The sequence below is a fragment of the Caloenas nicobarica genome, chromosome 1 (assembly GCF_036013445.1).
Source record: "Caloenas nicobarica isolate bCalNic1 chromosome 1, bCalNic1.hap1, whole genome shotgun sequence".
NCBI classification, from domain to species: domain Eukaryota; kingdom Metazoa; phylum Chordata; class Aves; order Columbiformes; family Columbidae; genus Caloenas; species Caloenas nicobarica.
This window is the reverse complement of record NC_088245.1, coordinates 211348243-211361199: the sequence shown is the minus strand read 5'-3', so window position 1 is coordinate 211361199 and position 12957 is coordinate 211348243. Positions and strand designations below refer to the sequence as shown.

The following is a 12957-nucleotide window of genomic DNA, read 5'->3' as shown; positions in this document are numbered from 1 at the left end:
GCCATTCTCCCCACGCTCTCATCCCTCACTGTGGTTTTATTTAAAACCAAGAAGGAGAAACCAGGTAGGATCTAGAGGCACACAGGAAATTCATATTTTTAAAGTCTGTAGTTGAATAGCTAAGCCACAGCCATGCTCTACTTTTGATCATAGAATGTCCTGAGTTGGAAGGGACCCACAAGGATCGTCGCGTCCAACTTCTTTCCCTGCATATGACAACCTTTAAATTCACACCATGAATTGATGCTTCTATTCATGTTTAAATCCCTTTTCAACACATTTTTTGAAGAGTGTCAGATGCAAGGTATTTAGTTCATTGTGCCTTCTAATGGTTGGGCTTGTGAAGCTCATTTTCATGGCTAAGCAGTGTGCTGAGCTCTCTCTTTGCAAAATTGCCTTCCTTTTTCTCAGCTCCTGGCCTATTTTAACCCTTCCTGTGGTAAAACATTATAGCCTGTGGTTTTCCCTTTAATAATGCATGCCTCCATCCCTTCCAGTGGTCTTTAAGCTCTGCGGCCTTGAGTTAGCATCAAGAGCAGAATTTATTCTGAACTGACTAGGGAATTTTCAATTTCTTAAAAAACATTCCTTGTCAACATCTGCAGCTAAATATTTCATGTCTTCATGCCCCAAGGAGCCTCAGGGACCTGACAGAAAAGACCCTTCTAGCCACTGTAAATGATGAAAAGCTACTTCCCAAGCTGAGGGTTTTTTTGCCTGTTTCGGCTTGGTTGTTGTTTTTTTTTTGGTTTTTTTTTTTTTTAATTAGACTTGTCTTCAGTGCATTTGTCCAGAACAGTAGTGGTTAATCTGCCCATCACAGTACAGGTTAATCTAAAAATGGCTTTTGTCATTTTATGAAGAGAAAGAAAGAGTCTTCAGCTGATAGATTTTAGGTCACCTCAGAAGTGTTTAAAAATGACATTGGTATACATATAAGCCACATAACCTGCAAGAAAATGATTTTTAAAGCCTAAATACACAATGATCTTGTGGTAACTGCCCCTGAAATTCAGTTAAACAAAAAAACCTGAGCCTGTAAGACGAGAAACATACTACAAGATGGCCTTTAACCAGCAGAATTTGCTTCTATAGAAGGCATGAGAGCTTTTAAACTAATAATTTTAGCTTGTTCATAAATTGCGGACAGTGGGAATCAGTTGCAAAGAAGCAAGAATAATCTTCTCAAATTAAAGGGAAAAAACAAGAACAGATTTCATATGGGAGCACGGAAATTATCTAGGTAGTTACAAAAAGGAAACCCCATCGACATTTATCGTGGCTGAATAACAGTACTTAGCCCTCCAGCTATGATCTATATTTTCACGGCCGAGGGCAACATTCCTGTAGCCAGACAAACAACAAAGGGCACGAAGGTTTCAGAGGACGCTATCTCTAACCTGGCACAATCTGACAGTTTGGCCAGTGCCCTGCAAAATCGAGTGCTGGGCTGTCACAGATTTCTCTTCTGTGCCATCCAGAAGCAAAGCAATCATCAAACTGAGATTTCTTTTTAACTTTTTTTTTTTTTTCTTCTCTCCACCTTTAAGCAGCAGGACTTAAAAGCCCAGCATGATGGTAGCTGCAACCAATTTGCAATCTGATGCGATTCGAGATTCTTGTTTTCCTGCTGTTGCTAATTTGGGCACCATGGCCTCCAATCAGTATTTCCTAGATGTTAATTTGATTCAGGTCTAAAATTGTACTGGGCCAAATTAGGATGGGGGAAACAAAGAAAAAACCCCATGGTTAGCCAAGTTTTTATAACAGAGCATGGCATATTGTTTAAAAGGCATTTAGATGAGGTTCTTAGGGACATGGTTTAGTGTTAGAGTTAGGTTATGGTTGGACTTGATGGTCCTGAGGGTCTCTTCCAACCAAAATGATTCTATGATTCTATATAGTCCTACCAAAATGAGTTCTGCTGCCTGGTCTTTCTAGTTTAAAGCAACTAGTTTATTGATAAATGAGCTAATGAAATCTGCCTTCCCAGAAATCTGTGTCTCCTAGCATATTGGGAGCTCTGAAAGGAGTCTCTTCTGTGATGAGGACATCTCTAAAATCTCCCTCCCAGAGATTTCTGAGTTAGGTCAGTTAGATCTTTCCTTAGGTTTTTACAGAATCTTTCCTTTTGACTCAGTCATTTTCATACCATAAAATATATAGAGATGTAATTCTCCTGGAGCCCTTACCTCTTTGTCAAACCCGGGAAGGCACACAGACATTCAGGTAGGGTGAAGGCATAGGCTCCTATTGTGTAGAAACCCAACCAAAACACTGTCTTACCTGAGAAATGTCCATGACAGAGTCACAGCTGAGAGGCCGAGCAGATGTCAAGTCATTGGAACCCAACACAGTTGAGATGATCCCATTCTGATCAATCCGCCTGATCATAGTGCCATCCACAAAGTAAATCAGCCCAAACTTGTCCACGGTGATGCCTGGGGAGGAGAAAAAGCCAGATGGTCAGAAGGCAACAGTGACCTGACAGTCATGAGATGAATAGAAGACGATGTCTGGTTCATGGAAGACTAAGACCACTGGTTTGGTTGGGAGCAATATATTTTATGGCATTCAAAAGGGACGAGATGAGGGTTGGACACATGGGAGTCCTGGTTATTAGGAGCTTTGAACTGGCACCATTCCACAGAAGGCACTTTCAACTGACACATGAAGTAATTTAGAAATCCCTGTTCAGTTCTGGAAAAGGGCATGTCATTCGGTGAAATGCTGAAAAGATTTTCTAATAACTACGTGTCTTGCATCTTCAGAAACATGGTGTTACTGCTCATGGTATGAACATTAAGCCATGCACATGAAAATGTTGCACTGGTGGATCTTTCAGAAATATCAATGAAATAGGCTGCGAAAGATCCATCAGGTCCATCAAATTCCAGATGGATAATGTGGAAGGGATTTTCCTAGGATCATCCTACTAATCTATAGCATTTCACCTGTTTCTGAACTCTGCCAGGGGATTCATTTCATTGTCCAAACCTCCTTTGTAGACATACTCCTGTCAGTGGATTTGATGCAAGCAGACAATAACCATAGACGGCTGATTCTTTTTTCCTCACTGTCAGATATGTGCCATTTCGCTTCCCCCTAAACATCATTCCTCAAGTATTCGTTATGTTAGCACAGCCTCCTTTAATCCTCTTTATCCCAGGCTAGCTATACTCTGCATCTTCCATCAGAGGATTTCATAGTGCTTTACACTTACTAATTAGACCTCACAGTCTGTGAGTGTGATCATCCTAATTTTACATATCGGGAAAAAAACAGATAAAGCAATTTTCAGAAGGTCACAGAGAAAGCCCGTGACTAAGGCAGTAATAAGAAGTTAAGGGCCCCATTCACCTCTCTTTTATGCTAGTATGGATTAAAAATAACTCTACAGATACTAATAGAGTCATCCATCTCATCCATAGTCTATGGTGGCAGAATGCTGCACAGCATGATATTTGAGTGTCTTAAAGACACTAAAAGAACGTGAAGGAACAGTAAAAGAATGTAGAAGTCTGTAACACTCTGCTTGGAATATATGGATATTAGGATCTTCCTCTTTAGTTTCTTTCACTGGCAGGGCAGCAATCACTTGGCAAAAAGCAGACTTTTGCATTGTGCATCCAAGCAACTATATGGAGCTTTTCCAATCAGTAGAGAGAAATACCTATTTCTAGGGTGCAATTCATCTCACCCTAAAGCAGATATCCATAAGAGATTATACGAATCCTGCTAGGAACACCTTTTCCTCCCCATTGACTATAAAAGGAGATTACAGCAAGTATCTCCAAAGGAAACATTTATACTGTAGACAGATTAAATTAGTGAGATGAATCCTCGCTAGAATGTTTTTTGGCTGTCATCATAGTGACAGAAATGATGGAAAATCTGCTTGGGATAGAAACCTTTGAGAATGTTTCTGAGAAGCTACCAGATCTTGTGTTTCTCCAAAACTCTGTTTTACAGCCAGATCCCCTTGTTTGAAACATTTACCCTCAGTCCTCATCCACTGTGAGCTCTGCTGTGAAGTACAGATGCAGCAGTTCACAGATCAAAAATTCTAGTTTTTCACGTAGCAGGGACTAGGCCCCTGATTGCTTTGGCAATTAAAATCATGGCCTTTAGCCAGCACTGTTACTATTGCATGGGCTGGAAGCCATGGAGGTGGATGATACGTGGCAAAGCATTTCGTATTTGGTCATACAGAAATCCACAGAAGATAATCTAGCCTGCAAGTAATGGCAGGAAAACCTCAGGACTAAGCAATTGTGTGAGAGAAAGAATAAACTTCTCTGTTGAGCTGAGGTAAAGGACAGGATTCAGGCAGGGTTGTAAGCTAGACTCAAAGTCAATTAGGAGTCAGGGAACTGAAGTTTCAGATCACTGAGTTGAATGGGAGCTGTGTATTTTTGCTAGGAGGTAAAAACAGCATTTCCTTAGTTCTTTGCAGCATCTCCCTGCCTGAAGGGCATCATTTTGACCTGGATTGGGTATTTGACCATCAGAGCAGTGAGGTTTCAGAATAGCCTCTAGGGAAGTGTAGAAGAAAATCACTTGCTCCTTTTAAGATGAAGTTCATTAATTTTGGAGGGGATTATATGACAGCTTTGCTGATATAATGGATGACAAGACTAAACGACTCAAAAGATTGCTTCTAGTCCTACGTTACAGTACCTGTGTTTAATTCATGCCAAGACAGGACTGATCTTTGCAGGACCATGGAACAAGACCCTTGAAGACGAGCAGTGGGTACCTGTTGCGCATTTGAACGCTATGGGAGAAGCCACAGCAGTGGTGGCCATTTATTCTCGCTATACAATGCAAACACACCAGTTGGATCTCAACACTTTATCAAAAGCTGCAGAGGGATCTGGCATTATAAGCATCAATATCCCACTGGCATCCATGGCTTTCTGGAAGTTGTCTTCACCTGCCATGAGATCTGTCATCAGTGTGCCCTGTTCTATGACTTGTCCAAGATACTGGCACGTCACCTGTCACTGGCATCTACTGTTGAATGTTACTGCTCCTCTAATTATTTTGCCCACCAAATGGCAAGTTCTTTAATGTTTGTTCGTGCTTGCTTGACAAGCAGGAGCACAATTGAGCCCTTTAAGTGATATGGTAGACCTGCTTTTTTTTTTGGAAGAGGCATAATAGAAGGTTTAGTTGATCTTAACTGGCTTTTGTCAAACACAAGAGGCTCTTACCCCTTCCTAGGTTCGCAAGGAGCATTTTTCAGGGTGCCTGTCCATTAGTCTGCGTGACAGGCCAAATGCCAGTGAAGGGTGGCAGGCTGGATAATGTGATTTTAAATGAGGCAGAATTTGCTCTCTTAGTGAGTTCCATATGTATTGGATTGGACTTATCAGCAGCATATGCTGACAGTCGCTCACGGTGTTCGGTGCTGAGGTCTGATGGCTGGTCTGATTAACCAGTTACAGTAATAACAACCTGTACATACTTTGGCTCTCAACCCGGCTCTGATCAGTTGATAGAGCACAACTTTATTTCAAATTCCAGCTTAGACAAAGAGCTTGCACACCCGAATAAGTTAAAGCGGGACAGCAAAGTTGCCACTTATCACCCTGCTCCAGGGCAATGGCATGTGCATGTGTTCGTATCACAGGGCACTTCTCTGCTTATCCCTCTTTCACGGAGGCTAAGCACTCTCAATTGCCTTGCATTTCCTCGGATGCTCTGCAGGGTAACAGAATTTTCAGTCTGTCAAAGCCCTAAATTCCCATTTGCACACGCCCTTCACACGGCAACTGCTCCAATCCCTTCCTGACTTTAGCTGATTGTCTTGGAACCAAATCTAATTATGGAGAGGAGCCCTGGTTTCCAACAAAGTGTCTTTGGATGGATGACTTCTGTGGAGAGGGAAGGAAACATCTCACAGATTCTTTGTGGCAGATTGTAGAGGTTAGGTTGTGTTTTCTTTCTGATAATGGCACAGTTCCAGTGCTGGGAGGTAGCTCCCGCAAACGAGCACAGAAATGGGTAATTCACATTATGCGTGTAAAGCCAAAGGCCTTGGCTTGCTCTGGCAGAAGGCTCCTCTCATGTTTCCATAGGAACATAAGGGAATTAAAGATTTTCAACACACAGCTTGAAGTTCAATCTCACAGTTATTGAGAGAAAACATCTGCTGCCACTACCCAGGTAGCGTTGCAGATCCCAGCTTTAAGCTCTGAGATATGAAATACATCGGTTATGAAATCACGCTGGCTCCTCTTGGATAGGCAGAGAACCCATAAGAAACAAGGGCTTGTAGCTCCATGTGCGTCACACCAGTAAGTTGTGCTGATGGAAAGTTGTGACGTGATGACATTTGCTTGAAATGTCAGGACCTTGTAGCATGAGGAGGTGACAGCACAACATTCCGCTGCAAATAGCTACTGGGACATGGTGGTTTTGTTCTAGAAGATGAGCCGCTAAAAGTTATCACGTTGCACATGTAGCTCTACTTAGGGAAAAAAAGGGGGAAAAAAACCTTTTAAGTACAAAAATAGGTGCTAAAGGAATCCAAATTTGGAGCTTTCTTGTCTGGCTGGATGCTGAATGACTGAGTGATAAAATGGCAGATGAAAATCAATGTCAATAAATACAGAGGAATTCATGAGGGAAGGAGTAAGTCTAACTACCCATATGCAATGACAACCTGTAAAATGGCTCACAGGAAAAAAAGATTTTGGAAATTCTGTGAAAGGTTTTCCGAAAAGATCAGCTTGGTGCTCTGCAGTGGTCAAGCGGGGAGCTGGAAGACAGGAATGGATTAGGAAAGGCACAGAGAGAAGAACAGAAAACACTGTTCTGGCCTCAAAAAGACCATGTGTTTTCATGCCGTGGCTAAACAACCTGTGGAAATTATTAGCACAGGATATCTGGAAGGACAAGAGTGTGCTCCAGCAGGGGGATTGGGCTGGATGAGCTTTTGAGGTGCCTTCCAATCCCTGACATTCTGTGATTCGGTGACAAAACTAGGTGTTCAGGGAGGTTTCTAGAGCAATTGACGGTGGCATCCAAGCACAGGTGTAGGTGCAGCCGCTTCACAAAGTGCCCCAAATGTTGATGAGTGTTAGCAGGGAGAGATCACTCTGTCATTGCCCCTTTCTCTGCGTGTCTTTTCTGGCCACAGTAAGAGACAAGATATTTTGTTCAATCAGCCTCTGGTCTTCCCTGAAATGGCCCTTGCGTTGTAGCTTGACAACAAAACTGTTAACAGACTGTGGAGGTTTGAGTTTCTTCCATCCAGGGCACAAACATTTAGTGAACAACTGAGATTTTGTTTACACATTCAGCAGGACACAGTGAAGGAGCCAATCTGTCCCCAAATTAATTACTTCATTTTGCATTGTTTTTGTGGTGCTAAATGAATGAGGTGCCTCCTCCCCACCATGTCCCTCCTGAGACCTTCTTCCTATTGTGTCAGACTTGTCACTGCAATCTCTCTTAATTGCAGGCTCCTTGGTAATTTCTCTGCCACAACATTTTCGTGAACAGAACCACTGGTGACTACTCAGATGAAAACAAAAGCTCTGACAAGCTGGAGTTTTAATTTTTCTTTAGGTTGCTTGTAGAAGAGGATCATTATTAGCAGATGATAATTAGAAAGTGGTAACACTTTAATTTGCAAGGATATATTGAAATTCATTAGCATCTGAAAGCTTTGCTGTGCTCTGTGGTGAAAGAATTGGAAGTATCAGACAGATTCCTAATAGCTGTGGTAAGTACCCTGACCAAACAACTGTCACCACTATTGTAACCTGGTCTACCTGTTCTCTGTCTCCTCAGTTCACCTTTATCAGAGAAGCCAAAGACAAGGGAAGGGTCAAATCCTTGGAGTGGGTTTTATCCCTCCTAATGGCTTGTCTAAGCTGACCATCTAAAGGCAGTTCTCTCTCCTTCAATGGAGAGAGACAAGAACCTCTATCCAGAAGGTGCTTCAGAGAAATATATTGAAAGGACAAGGTGTAATGGTTTTAAACTAAAAGAGGGTATATTTAGATTGGATATAAGGATCTCCCATCCCTGGAGACATCCCAGGCCAGGCTGGATGGGGCTCTGAGCAACCCAATCTGGGTGAAGATGTCCCTGCTCATGGCAGGGGTTGGACTGGATGAGCTTGGAAGGTCCCTTCCAACCTAAACTATCCTGTGATTCCATGATTCTAGGAAATTATCCACTCCGAACTCATGGGAGGTGAGATGGGAACTGGAAGTGACCAAAACTGTGAGGAAAAGGCTTCTGCTCAGAAAGTCGAGAACCATTCTGTACAGTGTTTGCTGGGGTGGGGACCTCATCCTTCAGGCTGTTGTCTCCAGGAGGGATCAGCACTCCCAGAATGTGGTTCATCCTACCTTGGACACATGCATTGAACGAACCACCTTCAGGGTACCAGTTTCTTTCCATTGAGAAGAGAGCCAAAAATCTATTTGGGCCAGATGCTTGACTGGTCCAAGAGGCTTAAAGTAGATGTTGGCTGATTCTCCAGTCCATGAATTGCAGTTTTTCATCTGGCAGGAGTGTATTCCCTCCGCATTTCCCAGCAAGCTGCAAATATCAGCTAATTAAAACATCATGAGGATAGAGACAAGACCTTGTTTTTTTACAGTTTTTGAACAAGTGCAAAGACGTCCTAAAAACACATAAATCCTACTTTGCATGAAGCAATTATCTTCAGTCAAAAAAAAAAAAGCTTTAGCCTTAAAAAGCAGAGTCCCATGAATAGTGGTGGTTCTTGAAGAACTGAACTTTCCAAGCCCATCCCTGGCCAGCTGATATCTCTATAGCTACAGAATAATTTTCTAATTTCCTCTGACCAATCACTCAAGAGTGTTTATTCCCCTGCCAAGACAGGGAAACAGTGAGTAGCCTGAGGACTACAAGTTACTCACACAATAAATTATTTTTATTTTGAACTATTATAAAGTACAATCACATGAAGGACGAGCATTCACTGGATTTTTCTGGTAGGATGAACCTCTGTGAAGGTATAAACAATGCTGACATTACATTATCAGTGTGAGTTTTCACTGTCAATCATTTATTGAGGTGAATGAGAAGTGAGTCACACCTGCCAAAGCTTTTGTCTCAACAGACTTTGCAAACTCAGGCTAGAACCAGAGCGTGGAACGCTGTTTACGAACTTTCCATTGGCAGCGTGGGCTTTCTGGATTATTATTTTCTTGTTGCCATTTTTGCTTCATGTCATTTCTTCTTTCACCCTCAATTTACTTCTGTTTTGTGAAATTTCAGAGCTGTGAGGAACGAATGCATGCATTTTGTCGTTACATGATTGAGGTGGAGAGCTTGAATTACCAACAAGAAGGATTTCAGTGCTGAAAGCTTTGAACTCCGGAGGTCTGTTTCCCATAGCAAAGCAGAAAATTAAGTCATCTAAACCGTGCAACATCCACCCATGGAGGGAAATGAATAATATTTTTCTTATTTTGTACAAGGGAGAATGGAGGTTCAACAAAAGTTGTGGGTTGTTTTGTTTTGTTTTGTTTTTTTTTCACTGTTTGAACATCAAAATGATGAAGAAAATTGGATTACAGACTTCTGGGTTCCCTGATTTCATGACTCATCTGCTGGACTCCCTGAATCTCTCTGCCCAAGTCACTTAATTTTCTTTTCACTCAGCCCTCTCATTTCAGTGAGACAATTTTGACACTGCAACCTGACCACAGGTAGCTGTTCCCTTTCTATTTCTGTGCCTCTGGCAATACTTTATCCCAATATAATGTTCCCCTCATGGGAGCCTGGAGTGCTTGGAAACCATGCTGAGCCCTTTGAATATGACGAGGGTAGCAGGTTGGCTTTCAGTGCTTTTTGGCAAAAAAACAGGTCTCCCAAGGTATATTTTTCTGCATCCTGCCAGGAAAAAACCAGCCAGCATGTAACAAAAAAAACCCAATTCGTATGAGCTGACACAAAAGGTCACTAAATCAGTTTGGGTTTCTTGGATTCGGTAACAATAATGTCATCTCTATGTCAAGAAAAATAACTTCCTGAGAAGTCTGGCCAAGAAGAGAAACGACAGCTCAGCTCAGCTGTCTTCATCTTGCCCCCTCTTTGTGAAATAACTTGTTAAAGGATCCCCAGGTTTTGCTGAGAGGTTGCTTTACAGGGAGGTTGGGATAGGCTTGGAAATTGCTGTGGTGAGGAAGGAGAGAGCTCGCACTGCCAGATGCAAGGAAAAAGGAAACCTGCAGCACATTGATGCTGAAGCTAAGAATATATAAATAGCTCCTCAAATCCTAACAGCTGGGCAAGAATCATAGAATAGTTTGGGTTGTGAGGGACCTTCAAAGCTCATCCAGTGCCACCCCTGCCATGAGCAGGGACATCTGCACCAGCTCAGGTTGCTCAGAGCCCCGTCCAGCCTGGCCTGGGATGTCTCCAGGGATGGGGCATCCACCACCTCTCTGGCCAACCTGGGACAGTATTTTTTCACCACCCTCAGCGTAAAAAAATTCATCCTCATGTCTGGCCTGAATATCCCCTCCCTTAGTTTAAAACCATCACCCCTTGTCCTTATCAAAACAGGCCCTGCTAAACAATCTATCCCCATCTTTCTCATCGGCCCCTTTTAAGTATGGACAGGCCACACTAAGGTCTCCCCAGAGCCTTCTCTTCTCCAGGCTGAACACCCCCAACAGGCAAAAATGCCACATTTCTAAAAATATTCCTGCCTGGGCATCCTTCTTGCCCCTCTTCACAAACACTGCACAAAGTGCATATGCCAACCGTATCTTCCACCCCATCTCTACACCCTCTGTGTGTTTTTTTCCAAGGAGCTGTGGACAGCTGGGAGGAGCGACATCCTCCATCTGCAGAGCTCGTTACCTCGAGACTGCCAGACTGAAGTCTTGGCTACATGCAGGACTGCATATGTTTGGCGAAACCTGTTTTGAACAATTTAGTTCACAGTCACGAAGGCTGTGTGAAGCTTTGATTCTGATTTCGCTGTGCTTTTATCACGTTTAAATAAGCTAATCGGGAACCAGGTGAAGTTGAGCTGAATTAGACCGTTCCTATATTGAAATTAGTGTCTACCTCTCTGTAGGATTTAAGTTGGATGCTGTGATATATAATGTCAGTGTATAAACCTCAATTTACTTATCTCTGACCTGTATGCTGGTTTTGTTGCTACTTTATGTATACAGCAATGCTTATAGAGCTGTTTATTTTTTTAATGACTCAGTGAACAGAACACAAGTGAATCCAGTCCAGATTGAGAAGGACCAAACACTATTATTTGGTAAGGAGGAGTACTGGCTAAGTGGGTATAAAACTGATGGGTGGATTTATTCTATTGCCCTTTGGACATGCGTCCATCATTACATCCCTCTGGTTTGGCATTCCTCCCAACCACCTCAGTAAGAAGAACCCGGACTGGCTGAGGGTGGGACATACCCACTTATTTCCAGAGGCAAGCACTTAGGATGTGTTTGTGGGTTGACTGGGGAAGGCTTGAAAAATCTGAGGGTATTTTCTGCATTGGAGAGGAGAGCTGTCTCCAGCATGACTAAACAAGCCCCTCTCAAATAGACCCCTTTAAAAAAAGCTTGAGAAGAAGAATTGTTCTCACCCCTGGGATTTGTAAGGGTAGCATCAGTGCCTTTGCCTCCATCTCCGCAGCGGGTATCATCGAAAGGGAGGCACTGATCCCCAGTTCCAGCTAAGACCTCTGCATTCTTCACAATGTCTTTCACTGATGTGGTTGACTTGATTTTATAGATACGTCGGCTGTTGGTGTCGGAGAGGTAGATGGAGCCGGTGATGGGATCTGTGGTCAAGTAATACTTATGAGCTGGGCTGTGGCTGAAAAAAAAGGGTATGACGTTATTATTTTTTTTTGGAGGATTTGTTTCCTCACGTCAACAGGCAATGCAAGCACTTTAAAGAATAAAAATACACAGGGCAGACAGACTGGGAAAGTGGAGCAGTGCAGGGTGTGTTACAGCACAGGATCCTGAGCTCTATCACTGATCGCTGTGTCTGGGGTGCTCTCTGGCATGGAAAGTGCCCACTGGCCTGAGCCTAAATCATGCCAGGAACTACTACAGGTTGAATTCCAATGCTGGGGGTTGCTTAATTTACTTAATATAGACATAGTCCTGAAACTGGTGTTCATGCAGTGCCAGAAAGTGAAGGGGAAGTGTTGCACACCAGGGGCAGAAAACAAAGGGAAGAAATAAAATAAAATCTGCCCTCCCAAGAAAGACCCCAGGACAAAAACCCAAAAGCAGAGTCCCAAGTATAAAGCACTTGGAGATATACTCTTTAAAATCACTGCATCAAGGCTTCTCTGGTGCTCTTGCTGACTCCAGCAAAGACTCTGGAGTCCTGTCCTGCTCTCGTGGGGATCTGGGGAAGTCCTGCCACTGAATTTAGCTTGACCTCAATGAAGAGAGAAATCAAATGGTCCTTGGAGTGTCACATTTTGCTTAAGTAAAACATGAACTAGGAGGAAGGCTGAGGAACCCCAACATCAGGACTGTGATAAATCCTGTTCATTCACTGCTTCCTCAAAAACAAGAAAGGGTGGCTGCGAAAATGAGGTAAGCAGATAGAAGGATAATGTTTTAGCTCCATCACTGCAATACTAAACGAGCCCAAAACTGAAGAAATGGGTCAAGAAGCATCCACTTTATGGAAAACATCCGATGGGACTGGCCAGAAAAAACCAAAACCGAAAACCAATCCAAACCAAAAAACAACATATGAGTTTAGATACAATTTAAAAAATTCCCTTTCACAGATTCCACCTATAGTTTAGCATAGACATTAAACTTATTAGCTTCCTTTATGAAAATTAAGTGTTTACTACTAGTCTGTATTGAGCTGCATCTTTTCTAAGCCTGAAACCAACAGATTAAACTTGTAACACCTGCTGCCTGGACACAGGTCTCCTTCCAAGAAAGACCAAGTAGTAATTAG

At 42.7% G+C, this 12957-nt stretch overlaps 1 protein-coding gene across 1 annotated transcript in view; it reads right to left on the bottom strand.

Annotated features, from left to right (window-relative positions):
• Positions 1-12957, bottom strand: part of TENM4 (teneurin transmembrane protein 4) — a 627658-nt gene that overhangs the window by 42971 nt on the left and 571730 nt on the right. Inside the window, exons 24-25 of the mRNA XM_065629610.1 lie at positions 11606-11838; positions 2287-2441 (exon numbers count right to left, since the gene is read on the bottom strand). Coding sequence (XP_065485682.1) covers positions 2287-2441; positions 11606-11838 — 388 coding nt within the window. The remainder of the gene's footprint in view (positions 1-2286; positions 2442-11605; positions 11839-12957) is intronic.